Source organism: Photinus pyralis, unplaced genomic scaffold (assembly GCF_008802855.1).
Source record: "Photinus pyralis isolate 1611_PpyrPB1 unplaced genomic scaffold, Ppyr1.3 Ppyr1.4_LG1, whole genome shotgun sequence".
NCBI lineage: Eukaryota > Metazoa > Arthropoda > Insecta > Coleoptera > Lampyridae > Photinus > Photinus pyralis.
This window is the reverse complement of record NW_022170249.1, coordinates 65559621-65586645: the sequence shown is the minus strand read 5'-3', so window position 1 is coordinate 65586645 and position 27025 is coordinate 65559621. Positions and strand designations below refer to the sequence as shown.

General features: G+C 35.4%; 4 protein-coding genes across 5 annotated transcripts in view; 2 read left to right on the top strand and 2 right to left on the bottom strand.

The window, feature by feature from the left end:
* The window catches only part of LOC116159660 (beta-mannosidase-like), a 503499-nt gene that overhangs the window by 303483 nt on the left and 172991 nt on the right, over nucleotides 1-27025 (top strand). The gene's annotated exons all lie outside the window — the stretch shown is intronic.
* LOC116159675 (general odorant-binding protein 69a-like) lies at nucleotides 398-1087 on the bottom strand. Its single transcript, XM_031472710.1, has 2 exons — nucleotides 887-1087; nucleotides 398-843 (listed from the first exon to the last, which is right to left on the bottom strand). Exons 1-2 carry the CDS (start codon nucleotides 938-940, stop codon nucleotides 490-492), a joined length of 408 nt encoding a protein of 135 aa, XP_031328570.1. The 5' UTR covers nucleotides 941-1087; the 3' UTR covers nucleotides 398-489.
* LOC116159659 (uncharacterized protein DDB_G0283697) overlaps nucleotides 18791-27025 on the top strand; it is a 175118-nt gene continuing 166883 nt past the window's right edge. For both annotated transcript variants that reach the window (XM_031472686.1, XM_031472685.1), the window contains exon 1: nucleotides 18791-18950. The gene's annotated coding sequence lies outside the window, so the exon portion shown is untranslated. The remainder of the gene's footprint in view (nucleotides 18951-27025) is intronic.
* Nucleotides 24906-25757, bottom strand: LOC116159673. The gene is made up of 2 exons (XM_031472708.1): nucleotides 25482-25757; nucleotides 24906-25435 (listed from the first exon to the last, which is right to left on the bottom strand). Exons 1-2 carry the CDS (start codon nucleotides 25530-25532, stop codon nucleotides 25064-25066), a joined length of 423 nt encoding a protein of 140 aa, XP_031328568.1. The 5' UTR covers nucleotides 25533-25757; the 3' UTR covers nucleotides 24906-25063.

Sequence of the window (27025 nt, the reverse complement as noted above, 5' to 3'; positions counted from 1 at the left end):
GATCTGAGAGAGATGCGACAAAGATTGAATACAATAATATTCAGGTTAGGATAATTATTTCTTTCGAATGTAGCACCCCCATTCAAGTGTATTGTTTCTCCCTGTTCTGATAATTTTAGAGTGGCTCAGCATGACACTGCTCCAAAAGGGGGGAGAGAAAAATGAGGAAAAATCATGCTATATAATAAAATGATAACTGAAATGTACCTCCTTCTTCCAAATTACCATGTGCTCTGCCAACTTGAGATCAATTCTACAAAAGGGCAAGAGAAGGTATGGTGTAAAATTACTAACCTTTGAAATCAGAAGCTGAAATTCTGGAATCGAATTTTTCGGCCCTAATCTTTCGAAGAAGATGATAAAGTCATGGCATGAAAATGAAAATTAAAACTCCCAATAACAGTACACCTTTAATAGAGTTATGAAATTAGCAAATTTGTTTGATACATTCGTTGTTTATAGGTCCAAAATTGATCAGTCACTGTGCGGTTAATCTGATTCCGGCTTATCAGAAGCGGCCCGTACAATACAAAGCAAAAGTCGGTATGGGCGTTCGCAAGAGTCGCGTTTTGCTTCAGCTTTTCTCTTGCAAGATTCCGCCTTTTCCAAACTGTTGAAAGTTAACTTTTCCGCAACTTTTTCAACGTTAACGCGCCCTTCTGAATCAATCACGCCAATTCCTGTATACAGACATTTCACGAAACATCTAAAGTTGGGTTCATCGGGAAATTCCAGAAATTTCATTCTGTCGACGAAATTTGGGTCCACTTTTGTTTCAACCTTACATTTTTCAACGTGTGGTTTAATGACGCTTTCCCACCATTCTATTTTTTCAGGGTCCACCTACGAAATTACTAAAGAATTCTCACTCACTTTTCAAACCTACCTTCAGAGACGAGATGAGTGGCACTATTAGCAGAGCTAGCAAAATCGATTTCATTCTTGCGGCTGATGAGATACCAATAAAAAGCACTATAATAATAATACTAATTACAAGCCCAGTGCTATTTATATTTAAAATTGGAACGAACTCTGCCCCGATTATTTGTACACAACTGATGACAGACGCAACAAAGGTGATTTTAAATTGGGCAACAAAGACTTTGCTTCTTAATTGGGTACTTAATCTGTTGATTCTTGAGAAATGAGTTACTAATGAACATGTTATTATCGGATGTTTGGAACCTTGAAAATTATAGTTTAGAGTGTGTCAACAAAAACACTTTTTTTCCAAATAAAGCAAGACTAGCGGCGTTTGGAACCCTCAATGCAAAATTTATGTTACCTCATTGTTTCTCAGCAACCATAACAGATAAGAATTCTCAGCTAGATCTTTGGTGTAAGGCTTTTTTGCCAAAAAAAATTTTGATATTGGAATTTCCCGAGTTTTCAAAACCATTTGGTTATATTAATGTTCAAAAAACCCCAGATACCAGATGTTGAAATCAGAGTTCTTTGCATCTTGATTACAGTGTCATCTTTGGACACGAAAATGTTTACAAATAGAAAAAAAGCAGGTTATATAGAAAAACGCAAGTTTTGGGGCCTTTGAGAGAGTTTGTATCGCAAATTTATAAAGGTGCATAAGGATCCCAGTACTGCTCTACTAAACTCCAACCGCGGTAGGGTTTTCTTCATTGGGGCCACTTTAGAGGTTTTTATTTGATCCTTTCCACAAACATCCTCTTGTGGTTGTGGACCAGTTAGCAGCATTTTGTTCTTGCTTTTTTCTGAAGGCTGAGGCGTCAAATACCACTCACATTTGCTCCCCTTACTGTCCCATTGGGCATTAAAATCGTTTCCCCTTGGCTTGTCTCCATTTGAGATGTCGTCTGGTTCGGATTAACCGGAGCTTCCATTGACAGGGCGAAGTGTGGGTGCAACTTGTAGAAATTCTTGGTGTAGGAATCATATCCTGACTCTTTTGGCAGGGCAATGATCTGTGAGTTTCTTCAGGCTGGATAAGGACCTCTCCACGGCTTTTGCGAGATCAAACTGCTCCGTGATCAGCCTCTCCATCTCCGTACTTGCTATTTTGGGCACTTGAAACTCACTTCATAATGTAGCACTTCACTGGTACCGGAACCCTTATGGTAATGCGGCCCTCATTCGTTGAAAGGCTCGAAGGACTACATGTAGCGTTAGGGTTGTAAGGGCCAATGTACACTAATCCGGCTCGAAGGTCAAAATGTAGCATTAGGGCTGTAAATCCTATATGCCCAAGAAAACTTTGGTCGGGGGTGACCCAAGCTGGGTAGGAGAGATATTTCTTGGGATCCTCACCCTCCAGATGTCGTTACCGCTATAGTGACGCCATGTGGGGTATGCATCTGTTTCCAAAGCTGTTTCTTTTGTTGTCTCTTGGCTTATCTGGGCTTCCACTTCCACTACACCAAAATTTATTTATTGATGAGTTTTTGAAATAAATGACCAATCTCGACGACACGCGCCAAACGTCTCCACTTCTCCAATATGCAATTGTGGAACATCCTGTATCTTCGTTATCAGCACCAGCACACGTGCGTTAATTAATTTTCGCCTAATAATAAAAGTACTTATTAAACGACCAGATGTGTCTTTCTAACACCTATACAAATTGAACAACTCAAAAGTGATAAAATTAAGACGAATACTACGCAATTACAAACAATTCTAAAAGGAAAAACCAACACTGAAATACAAATTCAAATGAAACGAACTAAGTGTTTATTTCGTAAATAATCCTCCAGATTTATTTAATAAATTGAATTAAAATATGATGAACATTTACATAGATAACTCAAAATGCGAATAAAATTTATTTGGATCGTCGGTTCATAGATTAAATTTTGAATGCTACACGTACGACATGAACGGAATTAATAAAACTAGTGTAACTAAAACAACCCAGCTACGCTTCGAGGTCATTATGGTGTTCATATCGAACTAGTATCAAAAATCAAAAATCTACCTGCAATATCCGCATCCGAAATTGTATTATCTTTAATATATCCTTAAAAGACTTATCTCTGACAAATTCCCCCCATAGGAAAAACGTTAAAAATTTATTACAGAGAAATCATCTCAAGGGCCTGTTGTTAGTGCTGGGTTTTTAAGTGAGACGCTTATGGTTTCTTCCAATCGTCGGATCGCTAGATCGTTCGTCCGTCCGTAAACCTAATTGCATGAAATTCTACTGGGCATAGCTTTGGCGATGTAATACGCATTGCAAATTGATACTCCAGCACATCGAGAAATGCACATAAGGGCTCCTAGCATCGATATGAATGCATGCTATGCTGAAATTTGGACTAGATACCTTTTGAAAATTGAAACAGCCAAATTTTGGCAACTTGAGGTTTAGTAATCGCCATTCGAAGCTCCAAAAGTTTGTTGGTGGATTAAAAAATCTGATCAACACATTCAAGATCAAGTCAAATTAAATTGAGTAGTTTCCCATAAAGTACAAGGATGTAGCAGTCCTTTGTTGACGCGTTGTTGTTCGTGATTTTCTTTGCGAAAAATGCGTTTACAAGAGAAAAAGGAGACAACACGATGACGAGGTAATCGAATATAATTAATTTAATTATTTTCCAACATGTTTTGAATTTAAACATCTCAACAAGTTTCCCTTGCTTGAATGCTTCTATATTTATATCCATATGGGAGGTCTACTACATATAATTAAGAAATCGTTGTGTTTACATCTACAATTCATACCCATTTAACAACTAACAAACCGCCATTATAATTCCTTATTATTGTTAACTTTGCATATTTTCTAACTCCTACAATTTATCTCCGCAATAAGCGATGGCAGTTTTTTTAACCCGCACCGTTGCTTTGTTTTACCAAAATTTTTCAATTATTTCGGCTTGCTCAACCGTCATGACCCACTTAATCTCATTCGATTCTTACGAGACTCATCTTGTGAAATTCTTCTAAAAGAAGTCAACGTTAATTGCTTTACTATTTAAAGTAAAATGCAGCGCACGTAGATACTGCGATGTTTCTTAATTAAATTCTTTAGATATTTCTCTTAAATTGTTCCAGATTGCGTGCGGTAAAAATTTGTTAAAAACTAGGCGAGAGTTGTTTTATTTCAAAATGACTTTTAAGAATTGTATTAAATAGAATGGAAAGCCGATTTATGGGAATATATGTACATTAGTTTTTGAGGAATGAATTTTGCTTTACAGACGCTCCAGTTTAAGATAAATCAAAAACTTTCCCAATTTTTCCATCTAATCTTTTATTCCTATACTCGTACTACTCAAAAAAAGTCGATTTGGACTGACATCGGCTATTTAATTTGGAACTTTAAGTAGAGAGCAACCGATTCTATACTACTCTTTATCTTTTTCGTGAAATATTTACCATATTAGTCCTTTAATATACAGGGTCTTTCTTCTAAAAAGACAATTCGCCTTATATGGAAAGTGAAAATGATACTCTTATAAAAAATTATACACACACACGGCCAAGAACTACTTTTTGTCATTTTTCCCGTTAGACCGAAAGTAGGTACCAGCTTCCTTATTTTAAATGGCAACCCCCATTTTTTATTCCAGTTTAGAAGACGACCATCTTTTACCGTTTTGGAGATATTTGTGTTTTAAGAAAAAATTTGACAGTTAAGGCGGAGTAAAAAAAACTCTTACCTTGCAATTAAACGAAACTGTAGAAATTACTGTGCAAGAAAAAGGAAAAGTGACGGTGCGGTAATCCACAACAAAATTAAACGGTCTGAATGCAAGATAAAATTTAAGAAACATATCCAAATTTGATACGGGTGAAACACAAAAGGCAAAAGTAAAAAGATTTTTCGTTTCGACTAACCACTAAAAGATCGATGATTTCAATACGATACGGTTGCAGTTGCTTTTGAAATAATCACTGATGATTTAAGCCTTCATTAATGTGTGCAAAATTCTTATTGGTCGGAGGTCCTTGTAATCTTTAGGGCATCGATTTTTAGGAATTGGGCTAACAAGTACAGTTTTCCAAGCTGTAGGGAAAATGTTAGAAGATCAGCAGGCAATCAGCCCTGTGATGGGTCAGAAACCTCAAACTTAACGTGCAGGTCAAAAAACGTTATTTTGCGGGCAGAATAATGGTTTCTACGGACAGAGCTGGGCAGTATTCGATTTTGTAAATACTTTCTAGTATTCAAATCCTTTAAAGTATTCAAATACTTTGTAATTAAATACTTTTATGGAAGCACTATTTGTATTTGTAACTCAAATTCTTTCACAAATATTTAGTATTCGAATACTTCGCAAAGTATTTGGATACTTCGTAAAGTATTCGAATACTTCGCATAGTATTTGAATCTCGATTTGAATACTTAACCTTCCTTTTTTTACCAAAAATCGACTACACCAAAATTTCTCGGGAAAACACTTTTTCTTATTAATTTTGGTGCGTAGAATCCAAAACAATTCGTACTTTTTCTATTAGACTTCTCAATCAAAAGTTATAGACTAGAAACCAATTCCGAAAGAAAATTCAAAGGGCTGTAACTTTTGAACTAGTAGCCCAATCTTGGAACTGTTTGAAATTATGGATTCTACAGGTCACATTCTATAAGTAATTTTTTTTCCGGGTCGATCTGAGGCAATTTTTTTTGCGGGCCTCAAAAAAGGCAGTGTATAACCTTCCTTTTTTACCAAAAATTGACTACACCTAAATTTCCCGGGAAAACACTTTTTTTTATTAATTTTGGTGCGTAGAATCCAAAACAATTCGTACTTTTTCGATCAGACTTCTCAATCAAAAGTTATATATAGACTAGAAACCAATTTCGAAAGAAAATTCAAAGGGTTGTAACTTTTGAACTAGTAGCCCAATTTTCAAACTGTTTGAAATTATGGACTCTCGATCGATCTCGATCTCAGACAATTTTTTTTCCGGCCTCAAAAAAAAGGCAGTACTTTTAAGTTATTCAAATGTTTGAGAACAATTTAGAAATGTTTAGGGAAAGTTTCCATTGTCACAAAATCAAATATAAAAATCCGATACATCTGAATACCGAACTGGATAGTCTTACGTAACTTAAAAGCAATAGAGGCCTTTCTTATATCCTTAAGACCATGTGTACCAATTTTCAAAGCGATCGCACGTTTCTAATAGAACTGGTATAAGAAAGGTCCTGGTAGGTACCTCCTATATAATAATATAATAATAATAATACGCTTTTACTCCCCTTAAATTTGTATATAACAATAGAAAAATTAATTTAGACCAAGAAGAATAGTTTTTCATAACAAATACCGAATCTTCCTAAAATTTATGACACAAGTACCAAAAGATCTAAATATAGATTTCAATGTTTTAGAATAGGATATTATGAATTGTACCCCTATTTGCTAGCCAAAATATTCGTTTAGTTTTTGGGGAGGTTCAAACCTACGAGAAAATTGTCAAAATATCATTGAACCTCCTGCGATATTTTCACCTGTAGACAATTAAAAATGATGGATATCTCTGCGTCACGTCCATTTTGGGAAGGGTTCCTTATGAAAAATTAAAATATGCGCTTTTATAAAGGCCTGAAGATAGGGCACATTTTATTGACTGTTAGACAGAACGCTACTAATCGATTAAATTATTCTTTAGCTGTAACGTATAGGTAAGCCTTTCGGCAAATAAACTATTTTGGAAAATTGCTATTTTTTGCTACTTAAATTCGAATATTTTAAAGCAATTTACCGAGGCGCTACGTAGTAAAAATGTGTGAGGATCCTTAGAAAGTATTTGGCTTGATGCAAATTCTTGGCGTTTTAATCTTTGTAAATATTAATAAAAACTTCATATTCTGTATAAGAATTCGTATACTGAAGATTAACAAGTATAGATAAACGGTACCTAATCTTAAAGTTCCTGAAAAATTTGTGCAGTTTTTTTTTAATGGTCATTAAGCCGACAAGGCATATTTTTCTGGCTAATTGTTTTTAAAGCATAAAAATTCCATTCACACGCTCAAACCGCTTAGCTAAATATTTCGGTTATAGTATTATAATGCTCCCCTATTTTGGGAAATTATTAACAGTCTTTTTATTTTCAGGTGAATCCCGAAGGCCCGACTCGAAAATCTGCGGTGGTGAGTATTGTTTCTTATCATTAAATTTGATCAAATGTGATGAAGGTATGGGTGTTCAACGACCTTGTTGTATAATACCGCTATGTTTATTAATATAAAATGTCGTCTATTTTAAGGCAAAGAGGTGTTTCTGTCACGTTGTTAAAACAGTACGTTTGATTTATAATCAAGATCGCTATGTTAATTAGGTACCGCCTGGCTATTAGTTAAATAAATAAAATCATATTGGATTGTATTTACGAAATAAATACCTATTCGCGATTAGGCCAACGTATATTGGCGTAATATCTTCATCAGGATTTGGTTGGGGATTACTGTCTTAAAATTATACCAGCATGGATTCCCGTTTTCTCCAATTTCAAGGAGTAGAATTGTTATGATTTCATTTCATAAATTTAATGAAATAGGAATTAAACGACGAATTTGAAGAAACATCAGAATACAAATTGCTGTGAAACAAGTTCTCTTATAAGTAAATTGTAAAGTTCCTAGTTTAATCTCAATATTGAAATCGCTTTATAATTAATCCTACATTTCGCCCTCGGTTGAGAACATCCATAAAGCTTTTCAATTAAACACAAAATTGCTTTCAATTAACGTGAACGTATAACAGGCATTAACCAGTAAAATTAATGACAATTTAAAGTGAAAATTTTAATATTTCGAACAATAGTGTCCTTTTTATGATGAAAGATATGTTAAAATTCAAAATTATTTTCCAGATTAATAGTGGTTTTGTTAAGATTTGAAAGGGGACCTGGTCAACTGCAGTGTAAGACGTGAATTTATTTCTGCGTTTATTTTTTATGAGGCTTTGTTTTTTAATGGTCTTCGGAAATTTTTCGAGAGATGTCTCTGGCACTGTTTTTTGTTACATCTGAAAATGCAGCAAAAAATGCTTCTTAGTATCATATGAAGGAGTAGATTCATCAAAAATTTGGTACCCCAAAAAACTCTTTCATTTCGGGGAGCTCTCCAATAAGATTTCTTCTTGAGAAAACATGGTAGACTTAATTACTACAAGTCATATAAAACAATAGTAACACAAATTAGTGGTCACAGAGAAAAAAATACTGCGATTCGCGATATAGCAATCGAGGCGACCTAGGTTTGCAATTGCGTCGGATTGGAGTAAGGCAAAACTCTTTTAACCGTGAAAATCGCGCTTACATGTTTTAAAATTCGAGTCTTGTTTTAAAGAATCAAGCAGGTTTAACCATCAATACGTCAGTACTTGTGGCGATCATTTTCGCGCTTCGGAGCTCCTTTTCCTGGAGAGTATTTCACACAAAACTCCCAGGGAGAAAGGTGTCGATGGCTTTTCTTCGAGAATGATGATGACAAGTGCTGCAGAATGTGAATGTGTGAAGGGAGTACACATTACCGGCAGGTTTGGGTACTAAAAGAGTTTATGATTCCCTTTTGAAAATGACGATGACAGGTGCTGAGGACATTAGAGCTCTTTTCCCAGGTGGTACGTTTTCCTTTCAAAACGTATAGAACCGTATCAATACATGTTATAATTTTGGAGGGAGAGGCATGGGGCCCTCCCTTTACCGGAGGGAGCCCCCAGGGAAAAAGGTTTCCATGGTTTTCTTCAAAAATGATTGCAAGTGCAGTTCCGAATAATGTGAATATGTAAAGGAAGTACACACTATCGGGTAGTCTGGGGGGTATGCAACACCCTCCAGCCTAAAAAGTTTATGTTTCTCCTTGAAAATAACAATGACACGTACTGAGGACATCAAGACTACTTCATACGCACATTCAACCTTGTGACACCCATGCCAACACGTTTATTTTTTATGAAACTTTGTTTCTTAATGGGTTTCGGAACTAATTTCGATTAATGGGTAATTAACGGACCTAAAACTGAATAAGATTGATTCTCTGTCTTCTTCCCTAGCAAGAGAGCTAGGCTGTAAAAACAATTTAAATGTTACTACGAGAAGGATTGCAAATAAAATAGTTATTTTGGGGAGGTTTTTTAAATTACATTTCCTCCGTCTATTCTGAAGGAAATCCATTAATGCATCTACCAATGGTCTATCACGTGTCACGTCCTCTTGCAATTTAGCAACGACTTAGTGAAGTAATGTAAATCGGATACTGACCAATGTCGAATTAACCCAAAATTGAATTAAAACAAGCACAAGTTTTCAGTATATTGAACTTTATCCTACCCCGACGGGATAAAAATCTACTTTATAAATGAAAACTGTCTCCAAGTATCTAAAAAATTAATTTATGATCACCCTGAAGGCAGAAATTACCATAAAAAACCCATAATGCCATACTACTGTCCCCTACAATTTTTTCGAAGTGCTACGAAGGCATCCTTTTTATAATCTCGTTACTTTTCGTATGGACTAGGATTCGACTGTGATTCCTCATGAACTCTTCAGTTGGCAATTGATTTGCAAGTCAAGCGTCTATTTTTCCGCACAAACATGTGTGTACTTGACATATGATAATGGCAAAGAGAGGTGTGTGTATGTGGAGCCTTGAGAAGGATACAAGGATCACGTCAGATGGCAAAAAACCCGTTTCAGATTTACTTAACAGCAAAACAAAAGTTCGCATTTGAAACTTTTAATGGGGATAAGTTGACATAAATTGCATAAGCTGCTCTATGCAGAGCTTTTTCAATTTATTGCCTAGTAGGATACAAAAGTTTACGCTCGGTCTTCGCTAATTATGTACCATAATCAATTAAACTGGATTTTCCATTAAGGTTGAATAAATATTTCAAACCAATTACATCTGAATTGACAAATTTAAGACATTTATTGCTGGACATTAACTTTTTATGGGGCTTTATAGCCGACTAACGATAACGCGAGAGACCAGGGAAGGATGATATAAATAAAGTTGCCATTTAGTTAATACCAAACAATTTGAACAATTTCGCGAAAAGGAAGCGAACAGCTGAGAATTTTGTTTCGTTTTAGCACATTCTACTACATTCCTTGTCAAGTGAAAGGAAGATGTTGGAGTAGATCGTTTAGCGATTTCTGGAGATATTGTTATATTCTAAACCGAAATCTAGAAAGTAAAACTGAACAATAAACATTGAGATATGAAAAGGTCATGGTGTAACGTAAATGTTCTAAATCCTCAATTTGACTTTCGGGTCAAGATTTTCACCAAAATCAAAGATCATACTTATGATCTTTTGCAAAAATGGACCAAAATTAAACACGTAACGTAACGTAATAATAGTAAATGTAATATGTACTCGTAATGATTAAATTATATCAATTTTGAATATCAGTTCAACTGATACGGACACATCCATTCAAAATTTCAATGACCAAGAGTTCCAATACATAATTATTTATTTTCACCAAAAAATTGCGGAAGAAGTCCTTAAACTTTCGACAATCCTAATAAAAAATTCTGTTAATTTCGTTGAAATTTGAGGTTATATTACTTCATATTTTCTCATTTGCAATGGTTTAATATCCTTAAGTTAGAAAAAAACCTAAGCAGTTTCAGGAAGTAACAGCTTCAATTTCGTAAGAAGTTATGGTAATTTCGTCATCTACTAACACATATTATTGGGTAGCGTATAACACAAAATACTCCCTCAAATATACTCAAAATTATAACTTACGTTACGTTACGCACAAACCTTAGTAACGTTACTATACAATTGAAATTCCCCAGTTTAACAAACCCCCAATTAAGAATGATCGATTAACAAACTAATTATTGAATATAACACAACTTTCCATAAACAAATTGATATTCCGGACTTAAATTCGCACGTATAGAGCCAATTACAAGTAAAATTTATAAGGCAACACTTATCTTGGAATACAGTTAGATGTCAACGCCAAGAAGTGGGTCCAGTTCTCGCATCCACTTGAAAACAATCAAAAGAAAACCTCCCAAGCTACAGGGCTCGGTATATAATAATTAGTTGAATAGTGTCTGAAGGGCATATAACCCAAAAGGCGTAAAATAGTGATCAACTAATACGCTAAAAGTTGTCTCTTTTTTGAGAATCCTTTATGATTCGTTGACCCCTTTCTCAGCAAATGGCCGCTCGTTATCAGCAGGTGAAAGATATGTCAAAGGTCAAATCTCATCTATTTGTTTTGCTTTTAAAAACAAGAAGGGGGTACTGTAACGGAGGCTTGTTAAATGTTTCAAGTTTTTGTAGATTTCAAAATTATATTTGGGTAGAAGTGCGTATCGATGACTGCGGACGATTATAACAATTTTATGATTACGAATTCCAACGACAAAATTCAATTCCCTTTTTTTGTGATTGTTGCATACGCGCTGGAATAACTTGGAACTGAACTTAAATTGCAGCGGACAAAAATATGACACCGGTACAATTGATATGTTCTTCACTGAACACGATAATAATTTTTATACGACGGTAACTCGTCTACCCAACTTCTTCTTCTCGTTATACAATAACTATTTCTTTAGCATGGATAAAAAACTGACAGGTTCCAATTAATTCACTCCTGGATGTTAGTTCCATTTAACTGTAAACCCACCAAAACTCGTGTTAAAATTTCCGCTTCAAGAAAAACAACCGCAATAGCAATTTGGTTTTCTGGTGCCCGAAAGCAAACGGAAAATTTCACTCTGGTTAAGGTCGAACGAAGTTCACCCGTGTGTTGAGTTGAAGCTCGACTGCGGTACTAAGGGTCCATGGTTCGAATCCGGGATCAGGCATAGATACTTGTAAATGTATAGTGGGTCGGGTTGGTAGAGCAGTGCTTGACTAAACCCTGCCCACTTAAAAATAAACACCAAAGAAATAAACAAATATATTATTATTGCATTAGTAACTTAACTAGCATTAATATCAGGGACTATACGTGGTCTTTAAAATTAACCCAGTTTGCTTTATGTTGTCACCATGTACTTATAGTGTCTTGTTTATTTACAGGTACGTCCGTTTCAATGAAATGAGAAATGGTCGCTATTATGCGGTTCATCGGGCAACATTCCACTCTAAGTGTGTTGTCTGGGGATTAATTCAGGACGTCGGGAGAGCTGGATCGGGAATTATGGTATGTTGCTTTCTCTGTGTTCAGTAGTACTATTTGATTCGTGGTTACCCAGTTTTCTATAAGGCGGCCTTGCGTCTGTTTTGTTTGAACCCTATAGTTGATTGTGGACAATAAAAAGTTACGTTCGAGCGTGGTCAATCGCTTAATACGAGGTCGAAAGGAATGTTTAGTTGTAAAGAAAGCGTTCGGGTGTGTAGTCAAAGATATCCGTTGACAGAGGAAAGAAATGTGTAACTTAAGCGGGCAACTTACTTAGTAAAAGAAAGTTGCATATTGGTCGTATAATGCTTGGGGCGTTAATAAAAATGTACACAAAGTGGGAACTCACTTTGGGAATACCTACTTCACTACAAGGTAAATTCTTTTCAATTAACATTAATTAATTGAATTAGAGATATAATACAATTTACAAGTATTCTTTGTAATCATAATATTTATATAATATACTCGTAATTTAACTGGAGGGATTAGTTATCTCCTTTTGCTTGCTCCTCTTCTAACTAATTTTATTTTAATTTTATTGATTCGTAGAGTGTCAAAAAGCGGTGCAGAAATCTCTCTTTATATAGGTACCTTTTGTCTATACTAAATTTCGTTTTACTACGTACTTGGATTAAAGAATACGGCCACAAAATTCAAGATTTATAAGCTCTTGGGTATACGATGCACCGTGAATGTGTAACAATACCCAAGTGGGTAAATTTATGCCACTGACTATAACAATCAGATTATTGTTAAACCGCAAAAAGATATTGCATTTTAGCCTTGGCTAGAAAGACGCGTTTTTTTTCCAAAAAAGCAACGTACAACCGTAAATTTAGTCCTATTCCGTGGAGGAAGAACGTCGTTTTCTTAACGAGTTGTTAACTAATTAAATGTTCGCCTGATTAAGGTATCGCCAATTACATTGCTAATTGCCGGTAAATAAATTTCAAACCATTGATTAACTTCCTGGATAGTTACACACCATTTCCTTGTACAAAATAGATTTAAGCTTAGTTTATCAGACACACTCAGCATCTTAACGATTGTGCTAAATTTAGAATACCGCCAAATTGTCTTTCATAACTCTCGCTAAATGCCATAAAGATTCCAACGAGATTTGGTGTGGTAGCAATATTTCATATCGCAATCTTCATCTTTACGATTCCACACTATCTTAATTATGAAATCAGAAAATCAAAAAACCTGCCCGTAGGTACATCAGACGTGGACAACGTATAATAAATACCCCCATTAGCGAGCGTTTCGTTTATTTGCGATTGTTGGGGGAATTATCATACCGTTTGAATGGAGGAGAATGACCATCAGAGACCAGCGAATATTTTTGACTTTTCTCAAGTTTAAAGTCAAGGCTATCGCTTGGTAGTAAATATACGAAAACCTGTACCACAGACAGGCCGAATAACGTAAACACAAAATATAAATATTTTACGACCGCGTGGCCTATCGCAGGGGCAGGTTTTCGCTTAATTTTTGTCTAAGAAAGCATAGCGAATAGGTACTAAAACCTTATAAAGTAATTACGTCGTTTTGTATTTATTAAAATACTATACCGAATCTGGTTAATTTATTTCTACTGCAATTTAATTATAGATATATTGGTTAGATAACAGCGACAACAATCCCCCTCATTATAATCAATGCTGGTACCTTGTGTCTTATGTAATAAAGAAATAAATTTTATAATTTTGTTAAAACTTTCAGTATCACGCATTTCAGTTTTATTACCTATTAAAAAAAATATTTTTAATTATTTATTAACTTCCGCGGCGGAATTGAGAAAATTGTGTTCTTTTCTTTTAACGAAATTTATTACTTCATTAGCTTGTATTATAAATTACTTAAAAAGTTATTGTGAAAGTGCTGCCTGTACGAAGAATTTTTGCCTTTTTGACTTTACGACTGCGAAAATGCCGATGTAGGCATTACTGTTCGGGCAATATTTACGATCGCTATTAATAACTCATAAATAGAGAAATGCAAATGAAAGTTCTATGGGATGAATGCTTTAAGACCCAAAGTTTGCATTCGTCTAAAAAAATTGAGTATATGGCACAAGGAATGGTACCATTTTTTCGGAAATTTTATTCAACTCTTATAAGTTATATTGTTATTGCGATCAAATGAAAATAATTAAGCAGGAATAGTACTATAGTAGTAGTGTAGAACCGGCATATTGTTCGTTCGATAAGGGGAGATTCGAACGATTTTCTTGATTGAAACTTTGACCTTCCCAAAAAAGATACTTTAAGGCCGTGAAAATATGTTTCAATCAATGACGTATTTCTCATATGGAGGACTGGTAAACAGGTGTGTATTACCATAAACATAGTCAAGAAATGAGCACCTCTTTTCCTTCTTGTTTAATTTCTCTTAACATGCCATAAAATGCTTTACAAGAAGGACATAAATTTTGACAATTTTCCCGTGCCCGACGACGATAATATGTACAGTTTATAACTTAAATGCAGATTATTGGATGGAAAGTTACACGAAGCAGACCTAAAGTTTGGCGCTCTATTTAAGGATAATTGTTAAATATCTACGTGGATCTAGTGGACCTATTACGTACCTTTAGGTTAAATCTATAGACAAAATTGTGTACAGACTCCGTTAGATAATTTCGAAAACGGCATATGATCTAAAGTCTTTTACAAAAATTACAAAATAGGCACTCCAACAAAATAAGAAATTTCATATTACTTTACTCTAACAAGAATTGCATACGATTTTCAGTAGGGAAATTTTTTACATTCAGTTCGCATTCGGAACCACGACTTTTAATCGGCTCAGGTTTGACATCGCTGTCTCCTTTTGTTTTCGTTTTGGCGAGGAGCAGACGGACAGACGAGCGGACAAAACATCACATAAGGGGCATTTCTTTCGAACAATTAGCCTAAAAATCCAGATGCCTATCCTTGTTTACATATGCTTATATTTCGTGACGATCTACGACTAATTTTTGGATCAGTTTTAATTATAAATTCAAAAAGATCATTTTAACATAAGAACATAATATACTACAACATTTTGCAAATTTAACGCAAACGCAGGCCTTTTCATATTCGAATTGCTTTCGCTACAGTGTTTCAGATTATCATCTTTTTGCTTTTATATCCCTATGCTATTTTCATACTACGGTATTACTAAGATCATTTGAAACTCGCCCTTTATGTCATTCACAGCAGCTTAGCTTTTCAATGGAAAAGAAAATCGATAAAATGTACTGAAGTTAGAGATGAAATATTATTTGAAGAGGTTGAAAGGACAGACCAAGTGTAATCACATGCGAAATATTCAGATAACAATTTTTTTATTTCTAAAATCTAAAATTAAAAATATAAGCAAAGAGTAAAATTTGGATTGAAGAGATTAATTAAGTAATAAAATAGCAATTATGACATAATAATACGGTGCGATTTAAGTGCAAAAACGCATCCTTTGCCTATTGTAATATGTAATGGCTAATAGGTCAGAAGATTAAGTATTCTGAAATGTTTATACAACAAGTTGGTACTAAGTTACTATTTAGATACGCAAGAAATTTAATACTTATAAACGTGTAAATATATTAATTAGTATTTAGCGAATGCTTCTACTCATTTGTGGTGTAAGGTTTTAGTCAACAATTTTGGTGAAACTGGCGGTTTACCGTCTTAAATTCTGCCCCAAATCCACTCAATCTCACACCGAGATTGAACAGGATCCTGCAAAGTGCAAGTCGGATATATTTTCGACTGGAATCCAAGACTGTGCTTTGTTTCGTTTCTGTGGAACACGTGTTTTTTTTTAGTTCTCTGTCCTGCATTCAAATGGCCCATAATTTACAATAAAAGTATCAAACATAAGGCGAGACGAGAGCAGTTAATGATGCATAATTGCATATCGACCGACGACCGCGCGTCGATATTAACAATTTTCGTCTAGGAAATAGGAAGAGGTATTAGTGCTTTGGTTGAGGGCAGAAGTAATTTTCACGTTTCGAATAGTGAGTGCAGCTTCGACAATTACAAAGGTGACGTCTTTCATCCATCTAGTAATTATATGATCGTGTTAGATTGTTTGTCAAATTAACGGCATTCCCGTACAGCATGGGTATTGTCAGTTATAATTCATTTTAATACAAATTGTCCTTTTATAATTATACTGATCATACTTTGAATTAAATGCAAGACTCCATTATGTTTTCTACGTAAATATCTTGTTTTTAGATTTACAGTATCCCTTTGTTCCTAGTGCTGGTTTTGCCTGCCAACTCATAATATGAATTACTGACCGATTTGCGTGTTTTTATTTATATTTAGATGCAGTATGTTCTCTTAGGGATGATATTCATTACGAGTATGCAGAATTAAACGATGTAATAAATATTGTAGCGATTCGTGGATGGTGCTGTATTTGGAAACATTCCTAATATGTAGATTGCGAATTGTTTGTAAGGTAATGACTAAGTTCTCATGAATCACTATAACTGCTAATTGATTGATAGACTAGTAATTGATAGAAATCAGTTTCGTGGCAATATTTTCTCTCGTACATTAGTATATTTAAACAGTAAGTGTTGTGTATTAACGTATGAATTGGTTTCTCCAGAAGCATCGGACCTCCCCTCCAGAAGCATCGGACCTCCCACATCGCCCCATCATAACAAAATAATATAGGGATTACTAGTAGATCTGTTAAAACAAGATACCCTGGGTAGGTCTGTTGATTTTGAGACTAAATTGTGAGAAACGTCAGCTTAGGTTTTCGAGCGGACACATTTGTACGTAAAAATCAACCCATTGGCAATCACCCCCTCCCCACAACAACCTTCATGGTGGATAACAGAGGAAATTATTAAACAAATAGAGAAAAAAGAGCCATACAGGGGAAGGAAAAAAGGAGAAAGTACAGAGCAATAAGGAATGAAATAAACACGAAAGTAATACAGGCAAAGAAAAAGGATTTGGTCGACCGTTGTAAGGAAGAGGATGTGTTAATGGAGGAGGGAACATTTGAGAAGGCATACGAAACAATTATCAGTTTTTTGTAAAGGATCAAGTGCACGATGAACTGTTCCATCTGGTTTGTAAGCTATAAAGTATATAAGGCAGGAGAACTACCGTTGGATTAAAAAAATGCATCACAATACCGTTGCCAAAAAAAGCAAATGCATCTAATAAAACGCTCAGTTTAGTTACTCATGCATCTAAAATCCTCACGAACACCATAATCAAAAGCATAGAAAAAAGTGTAGAAGCATTGAGTAATTAACTAGGAGTCACTCAACGATAGAAGATATTTTGACTGATGATCAGTTTGGATTTAGAATGGGGAGTGGTACGAAAGAAGCCTTTTTGGCCCTTAGATTGATAAATGAAACAGGATTACGCAAAGCTACCTTCAAAGCCTTTATAGATCTTGAGAAGGCATTTGACTAGGTGGATTGGCAAAAATTGCGGCGAGATCAAAACAAGGAATAAGGCAGGGATGCTTACTCTAACTCCCCTTTTTCAATGGTTACATTCAAATGAGTGTGGATAAAGGAGTGGCCAAATGGAAGATAGAGGGGGTGTGAAGGTCCAAGGAGAAATAATCCAAATTGCAAATTGCTAGCTGAGGCAGAAGAAGAGATACAATAATTTCCCTCGAGAAAATGGAAAAATCCAAAACAAAAATCAGGGTTTTGAGTAGACACGGTACAACGGTACAGTGCTCGCTGAGCAGAGACCAACTGTAAAACGTAAACTCTTTTACGTACCTCGGAAGCAAGATTACATCGCATGGGAGATCAAAAGCAAAAATAATAAGCCGAATAAATTAAGCTAAAGCCGAAATTTTTACCTTCAACAATTAAATACTGACTTGCACATTAGGAAACATCTGAAAACAATCTTTATATGGAGCATTTGTTGTATAGAAATGAAACTTGTACACTTGGGAAGACAAAAAAGAGGTAGAAGCGCTATAAATGTGTTGAAGAAGATCAATGTTCAAGATTACCTCGGTTGACAAAGAGGTGCTGAGGAGGGTTGAAGAAGATAGGCCTTGTCTGTAGACTACTGTGAAAAAGAGGAGGGACACTTAATCTGATCCCTTTTGAAAATTACAAAAATGGCTGTGTACTTTTTCAGTGCTCTGTCTATAAACAACCTAGATCTGTGTGTGCTACTACAATTCGATTCTCAATTGCAGTTAAAATGACAAATAGTACAAAATTATCTCAAAATTATAACACTTTAGTATTTTATTGCATAGATGTTGCCAAACTTCACGGATCTGTTCGTTCTCAAAATAGAGTCCTTGAACAAATTAATTCATGTATTTTGGTTCAAGGAAGTATCTAACTATTAATCCAACAAGATCGCATTTCATGCTTTTCATTGTTATTACCTATAGATCATAATTAACATGCGATAGTAAATGGAATTACTGTCCAAAAATGAACGAAAAACGAGTTCATATTTTGGGAGACTTCAACGCATGTAGCGAACAGCAACCTCTTCACTCTTACTCCGTATGCGTAATGTAGAGGAAAGCCCCACTTAGCGAATAATGTATACGTAATTATCTCTTTTAAAGGAAATATTGGAATAATTCTAGAAAGAAACCGAAGAAATACGAACGTTTAGTAGGTAACATGATCAAGTTACCTTCATCGTCAAGTGGGCTGCTGCAGATCGCTCACCGTTGACTTTTGCAACCGGACTCAGTCAGTTGTTCCTCAGTACACAGTTTTACAGGTTGATAGTTGCAGTTACGTCTATTTACGGTTTAACGTGCGTGTTCGTGATGTTTGTTTGGTTTTATCACGTTGCATTTATGAATGTGAGCATTTTCAATTGGTAAGTCCAGGATTATGTAACTTACCCTACATGCGAGAGTCCTCTGGCACCTTTTTTTTTGTAATAAAAAGGACATTGCATGACCAGCCTCTACACGTACAAGTCCTTGCCATTTAAATTGTGTTCATTAACATAGAATCATTGCGAAAAAATCGACGATAAAATCTCTTATATAATCTTTTTTCTTCATTTTTTTCTTCATCATTTTTATCATGCACCCATTCATAATCCTGAAAGTTATTGCCATTCACCTTGTACCACAGTATCCTTTAAGATATGAATATTTTATTATTATTACGTAAGCGCACTATTGTTTATTTTTTCCTCAATTATTTATAAATGTCAACGGCCTCCATCGAATTTTTGTAGGCATCTAAAATTTATTTCGGTAGCTTCCTAAATTTTGCAGTAACTCAAAATGTGGGTCGATAAACTTACTTTCACCTTCAATGTATCGCGTCGAGTATTTGAAGAAAATTAGAAAATACACGTCTGGTTTTGTGCGTCGTATGATTAATGGAAAATGGGTTGGGTACCACTTTTATCTTAAATTTTAACAGTCAGTAACAGAAATGACATAATTGTCATTAATAGTCGGTGATGTGACTCTTTCAACGAAACCTTGATCTAGTTTCTTGAAAAAAATTCTCTTTTGATGAGTGGAATACCGAACAATGGGTTATTTTTGTCCACAAAATGGGATGAGCGTGAAATAACGATTACTTCATAATTTAAACAAAACGCTTCCGGTTACTCTGTTGATCGCAAATTCGTTTGGTGCGTTCATGTGGAACACCACGCGAGATTCATTTTCCTGTTCTTCATCATCAGTGTTCTACCTGTTGTCGGCGTGGGTGGGTTTATTTATTTCCTTACACGTTTTCTAAGATTTTTTCATTACGATTTTTATGGTTTTGTCCATCTACTTATTTGGAGCGAAGGATTTCTATTGCCATTTTTAAATCGTTAGTGCTAATTTTGTCTGCGTAATCAAGTTCCTACACTACAAACATTGGATTCGTTTTTTTGGGCAACTTGGTCGTTTTTGTTAAATAAACCTAACAGTAAAAGACCAGGTCAATATAGGGGGATAAATTGAAAATAGATTTCTTAAGGGCAGTTCTTTGGAGGACGAGGTTTTTGGAACGTTTTCTAATCGATAGGAAAGCAGTCTTCCTGCGGGTGGAAATTTTGTAGTGAAACTTCCACAGGGTCGAATTTACCAGGACGCAATTCTTCTTCGAATTTGTAGGCCGATATTCTAGGCAGTCAAATGCTGACACAGCCATTATTTGGTTAAAAAAAGATGATACGGTTACATTTGGTCCCTTAAGGAAATAGAGAAAATTTGAAACGTTCCCGACCAAATTAAGTATGCAAGGTTAAAATCCTATATCATTTTGTCGCATGTAAACTTTTCTCACTAAGTATAAATGCCAACAAATAGCATTGTTAAGTTATTTTCCCAGCAAGTTTAAATAATTAATACATACAAACTTAATACCTAATAAAAATGCGTTAAATTAACAAAAAAAAATGGGGTTAATGGCAGTCATCTCGCCAGCAATTGTCTTAAACTAGGGAAAATTCCTTTCAAGGATAAAAACAATAGATTTTATTGAAAATTCGGGAATATTGTTCGCATTTTCTATGAATACTTTGCGAGAGAGTTGATGCTGTCAAGACTATTTTAGATAATTTTGAAGACAAGGGTTTAGTAACTCTTGATCTTGAATTGAATACCCTTGACCCTGCATAATCTTGAGATTTATTATTTTGCAACAAATTTGACGACTTTATTATTTGTAACTCACTCGATAAACTATTATAAGTGAAAATTCATAAAGGGGTTTGAATTATCTAAATCCTAAAAGGTAAACGAGGGGTATTTCACTGAGCAAACTTACACGTACCTACTGTCGAAATAGGTAGTACTTGGTGTACTCCCCTGTGCCCTGTCCTGCCAGTAATTATGTGTACTGCCGGGTACTACTAGCACTAGGTACTGCCAAGTCCTGCCGATGTATGTACTGCCATGTACTACCCAGTCCTGCATGTATACTTCCAGGTACTACCAGGTCCTGTTTGCATATTGTCACGACCCACAAAGCGACCATCTTATAGACATTTTTTAATGAAGCCAACGCTAAAAGGTCCTATTAATGTGATTAAAGACAAATCTAATTGCCTTGTATTTGTTATTTATACAGGCTCCTACAGCAGTGCGTCAGTCTTTCCTAGCCTACACCTTGTAAAGATATAAAAAAATATTATGCAAATGTTAACTGTGGATGGTTGCGGATCTATAGAAAATATTTTGAAATGAACAGAGTGTCTCATTTTAATGTAGTAAATAGATGATTCTTCGAGTGATTTTAAAAAATAAAACACCTTGTATATTTTTAGTTGTTTCGATCTCATTTGTTGACCTCTACAATGAAACCTATTCGTTTTTTGTTTTTTTTGTCACTGTTACCATATTATTAAATTATTTTCCGAATAATTCCCCACAAGCAAGCCTCACTTTATTGAATCATAGCTAGGTATCTTGTTTTTTAAGTTAAACAAAAAAATAAATTGGAGTAATAATGTTAAGCCCAGTAAAGGGTAACACTGTGATAATGAGAAAGTTGGATTTAGTGATTCGGGCGTTTACAATGAAATGGTAAAAGTGCCACTATTTTTTTCATATGGAAGTACATATCACTAGTTATTAGTGTTTTGTGTTCTCTTCAACTTTTATAAGGGATGCCCTGTGTCTATACTTCGTAGTTTTTAGGTTCTTTAATATTGTTCACAAAAGTACATACCCATTAATGAATTAGGTACCTTACATGTTTATGCACCAGAGTGATAATAAAACTCAAAAGAATGGCCAAATGTAAATAGTGTCGCCGCGAGTGTCGCAAATTAATTTATTTATTTAATTATTTATTTGCTACACGCGTACTCCTTATTTCGCAGTATAACGAGAACTACGAGGTTTAGACATAGGAAGGCTCTTATAAAAATTGAAGAGAACACAAAAGACTATCCAATAGCAAAATAAAATAGTGGTTATAGTAGTAGTTATGGTCCTTTGAAATTCGGAAAATTTACCATTTCATTGTGAACACCCTGTATCACTAAATCCAACTATCTCATTCTCAAAGTCTTGCCCTTTACTCGGATTAACATTCTTGCTCAACGCTACGATTCATAAAGGTGAGGCTTGCTTATGGGGAATTTTCCGGAAAATATGAATTAGATGGCAACAGATAATATAAAATATACAGGGTGTTCTATTTAAAAAACTCAGTTATTTACACCGTAAAAATGGAACACTCTGTACATAAGTCGTCTTTTTCTTGTAAAAAATCCCCCCCCCCTCGCCCGTCCTTACTACTACCGGGACGTATAGGGTGCCATGTTGGGGGGGGGGGGGCTACAGACATATTCAAACTACACCCTCACGGATAAAGTTGTCCTTGCCTGTAATTTCAGGATGGCTGCTGCGTCAACTAAGCTTCCCAAATTTACGTCGATTTACTGCACCCTTCTTACCTGTTTTGGTAGATTTGAGGAAGGAGTTTTCGCAACTGGGATTTTCATACTGCTTTTCCCAATTTTACTTGATATATTATATCCAGTGAACACAACGCAAGCTGGTGTTAATAATTCGCAGACGAGTAAAAAACAAAGCACTGGATCAATCAAATGTTCATTTACCGATGGGAAGTTTTACGATGTCGGCAATGAAACCGAATTTTGACACTAAACTTCTTCTCTTTCCCCTGCCTTTATAATTCACTCGCCCCTCAACTATTGGAGCGACCCGCTTTTAATATAACAAATTGATTTGTATAAATCGCAATTTTGCACGCTTCGTGATCCCTATGAGAGAGCGAATGCTCACATAACCTATTTCATGAGTCATAATGGTTGCGCTATAATTCTGAATAGTTTACTTACTATGCTAAAATAATCTTAGATACCTAAAATTAACCTTTAAGTTACACTGTCAAATTCAAATTCTACCCTACTGTAGGAGATAAACAGAAATTAATTTCTCGCGCTGGTCTCGGGATAATAGATCGTCTAATTCCTGGCGTAGGAACTCTTTTTTTTGCTACATTTAAAGAATGCGGTCTTCTCGAAAGACCTTTTCGTGTTCCCTTTGGTTCTAGTTCCCTTCCTAACAAAGGTGACATTCGGATAATCATAGAAATACCAGCGTTTCTGGGCTAGATTTAGCACGATTCCAGCGTCTTTTAGGAAATGGCAACCAAAAAGAGTTTTCTGGTTCTTCAATTTTAGCTGAATCATAAACCTCTTCTTGCTTTATGGTTCCATTTGCATATCCCAATTGTAACGTTCCGTTTCTGAGTTGAACGTAACCATAAGGAGTGTCTGACTGAATGCGCTTTCACTGTGTTAACAGAGAGTGAGTTGGTATCATTGGGATTGAGGAAAATATCACTATTGCTTTTGTTGTTGAAATCGCAGGTACTTACTTTACGAAATGTGGAAATTTCATGAAATTCCAGTTAAAATTGCCTAAATTAATTATCTAAAAACGTATTTGCGCGAATGGGTTTTTGCTAACCTTAACCTAGGTAGGGTTATTGTTCATATTACCGTTGTTGAAAATCGCCAATTTTAAAAAGTTCAAATATTGTAGTAACAAAGAGAGCTATCGAAAAAGGTTTCAAATAAAAGTTGCAAGATCGATGGGATAAATCCAATGGCCGTAAACAAAAAATTACAAAATGGCGGTTTTCGAGATGTTGACCTCAACTTCCTTATTTTTAATGGACAACAAATTGGATTTCTACGTCACTCGATAGAGAAAAAAAACCAGTGATACTAAACCAGTGACAATAAACGAACAATTAGCCATGGAATTATTGCCATAAGAAATACAGTGTAAAGTTCGAGGCAAAAATGCAAGTCTGAGTCTACAAGAAACCTTCTCACTGCACAATAAACCTCACACCTCACATTTCTGAAACGACGATATTATTAGGGGTACTCTGTCTACCTCAGGCCTTAAGGTGGGTTCATAGCTCTCCGTTCATCCGTTGCGTTGATCCGTCAAACAGATAGTACATTTTGTTAAGGTTCATAGCAATCCGTCCACATTGTACATTTGCAACGTATAACCATAACCTAAATTTTATTTTGTATTGTACCCTCCGTGATTTCCAGTATGTAACAATGGTACGAAAGTAAGAACACGTGCTATCTGATTATTACCGTGAAGAACGAATAGGCGAACACTGTTAACGTACCAAACATAACCTCACTCTTGTTAAAAACGGACCAACGGAAACGTAAATGTTCAACCTCAACCAACTTTTCCGTCGTGAACGGACGACGTACGATTTAAAAATTTGCTGTCTTCTGATTGGCTAACGGACAAACGGAAACGTATGAACGGAGAGCTATGAACTTACCTTTAGACATGTACGACAGTTGCCTGCCATTCAGGTACAAACTTGGAGCTTTACGCTTACATCTTAAGGTTCAACCTTTAACTGTTAAGTCTAGGTTCTGGGGTTGAAGGTTAAGCTTTAGGATGTAGTTTTAAATATTCGAACTTTACAATTTAGGCACTCATTTAAACTTCATGTAGACAGATCAGTTGTAAAATTTTTTTAAACCCGTTTTAAACCACAAACTTGAAACATCACCCCGTATCATGCAAACCTTCAATGTTCATTTGACATTTTTTGAACAAAGAGTTAGGCAGACGGGACGAACAAGGCGGTCTTACTTACCAAGAGGGACCTTTTAATCATTTCTAACGGTTTCGGCTTTTTTGGAGACTCGGTCTGTCAGATACCAGTATCAAAAGTAGTAGTGGTTTGTTTCGGTCTGTTGGGTGCAATAAAGTTAATCAATGGTTTTAATTAACACACAATAACACTATAAATTGAAAGCAAAAATAATTGGTGCGTAAGTTAGATCGTTAAAAAAGATCACTAATTATCTTCCAACGGAGTCCATCATGTAGTGCTCTAACTCCTTGGTCAATGGTTTGGCATTTTCATAAAATCCTAGAGCATGCTTTAGTAATTTGAACGCATTATTGAATGGTTACAAATAATTTATTTATCGCGTGAGTACAAATCTCAGTCCACCATTTTCGACAATTTCTTTATCGCACAAACGACGGAATTGTACATATGCTTACACCTGTCCTCTTCCTCAGTATGATACCTATGCTCGTAACAATCTTCGGCTATATGCTTTGTCATACCTTTAATTCGCTTCACCATCAGCTCCCTATCAAACTTCCCCGTTTCGGGATAGTAAAAACCGAGACGCGTGTACATGCACTTCGCGAAACAATTGAATTCCTTGTAATCCTCCGGAAGGTCCATCTTCATGAACGCGTTGTATACAATCTCCTTATCGACGTCGGTTTCTTTGTGGCATTGCTCCGTATAGGGTTGCATCATTCCCAGCCAGTCGTGTAGTATTTCCGGGTCCATGTCAAATTTCTGCAAGGGCACTTTAAAAATTTTGGGATAAACTTGTCATAGTTACCCATGATGCGAAAGATGAAGATAGTAGAGCGAAGAGTATTAGAAGCTTCATTTTGAATTGTTCTGCTGTACTGATAAGTCACCTCCCATATATCTTATATAGTTTCAAAAATACGGACCTTGAACTGTTTTTTTAAAGTATGATTAAGCGTAATCGCTTATTTATTACTTTGCGGCTAGATATAGAGTGATGCATAGAAACAGCGCAACTAGACACGGAATTTTCTCTTGCAATTGACCAGAAACATTACGCCCCACTTGTTTCGTGAGGTTTTTCAAGAGAAACATTCATTAGGTCACGTAACTTGAAGGGGAAAAAAACGGATAGTGTTTTTATTTACTACGTACGGTGCAAAGAACCTTTATCTTGAAAGGTTCCGCATTAGACTAGAAATGATATTATGCAGTAGGGTAATCAAAGGTTATCTAACAGCGGGAGATTAAGATGAATGAAGTTAACTTCTGTAAACAATTCTGAAAAAAGACAATTAACGGAAATTTCGCTTAATTTGTGCAGTGATCTCATGTGCTCATTATTTGGGCTTTATTTCAGGTTTTGGTACTAACTTATATTTTTGCGTCGCCTTTACCTTGCAAAAAAAGATGGGGGAGTGCAGTGAACCTGTTTTGCTCCAGTTCTTCACATGGATAATACTGGAATAAATGCGTTTTTTAATTGGTTAAAGCGAGGCCTCGGTTAAAGGGATAGTTTCGGGGTAGGAGGAAGAGAAACTATGGTGGTATCTTTGTTATCAATGTCATGAATGGTACCATTTTCAAAAAAAGGCAAACTTGTAAACTTATTACGAAAGATACAAGATAAAAAAAGTAACCAGGTAAAAAACTAAACGCGAGGTTAGTGAAAAAATAATTCAACTCATCTTCCACTATTTCTTGGAAATATCTAATCTGATTTGCATTTTGCAAGTAATCATAATATTGATGAATTGTGTTATAAACAAAAACAGCACAGTTTGTTTTTATTGCTTCATTTGGTGCACGCAAGAGTTTCAAGAATCGTTTATAATTCAATAAAATGGAAGTTTTTTTGATGTGTTTTTTTAATCTTTACGACGTACGGCGATTTTTTACGTTTTTAGATTCCCTTATCTTGTTCATTCTTTATTAAACTGTTTCATTAGTTCGTTTATCTTGTCTAAAAAGTTGAGCAAGGCATTAGCAAACGTTCAAATTTACTTCTGGGAGTGATTTGAGGTTAAAAACTTATCCGACGACATTTTATCTTCGCTTGTAGGCCATTGCCACTAACTGATTGCCTTTTAGTTTGCATTAAAAAACATTGTACTGCTCATTATTCGCTAATGAGGACAATACCAAATGATTTCATATTTTGCAACGCCTAGCTTTAGTGGTGCCAAGTAGAAAATTGAGGGGAGCAGGGGGCACATGCTCTACCGTTCATGGTATTCTAATACTCTCATCAAAATGAATTGGTTTGTACAATTTACAAACTATAGCTGCAGTGACTACATTAATCCGCCATATTGGGGCTAAAAAATGTTTTGTTTGATTTTAGGGTCAATA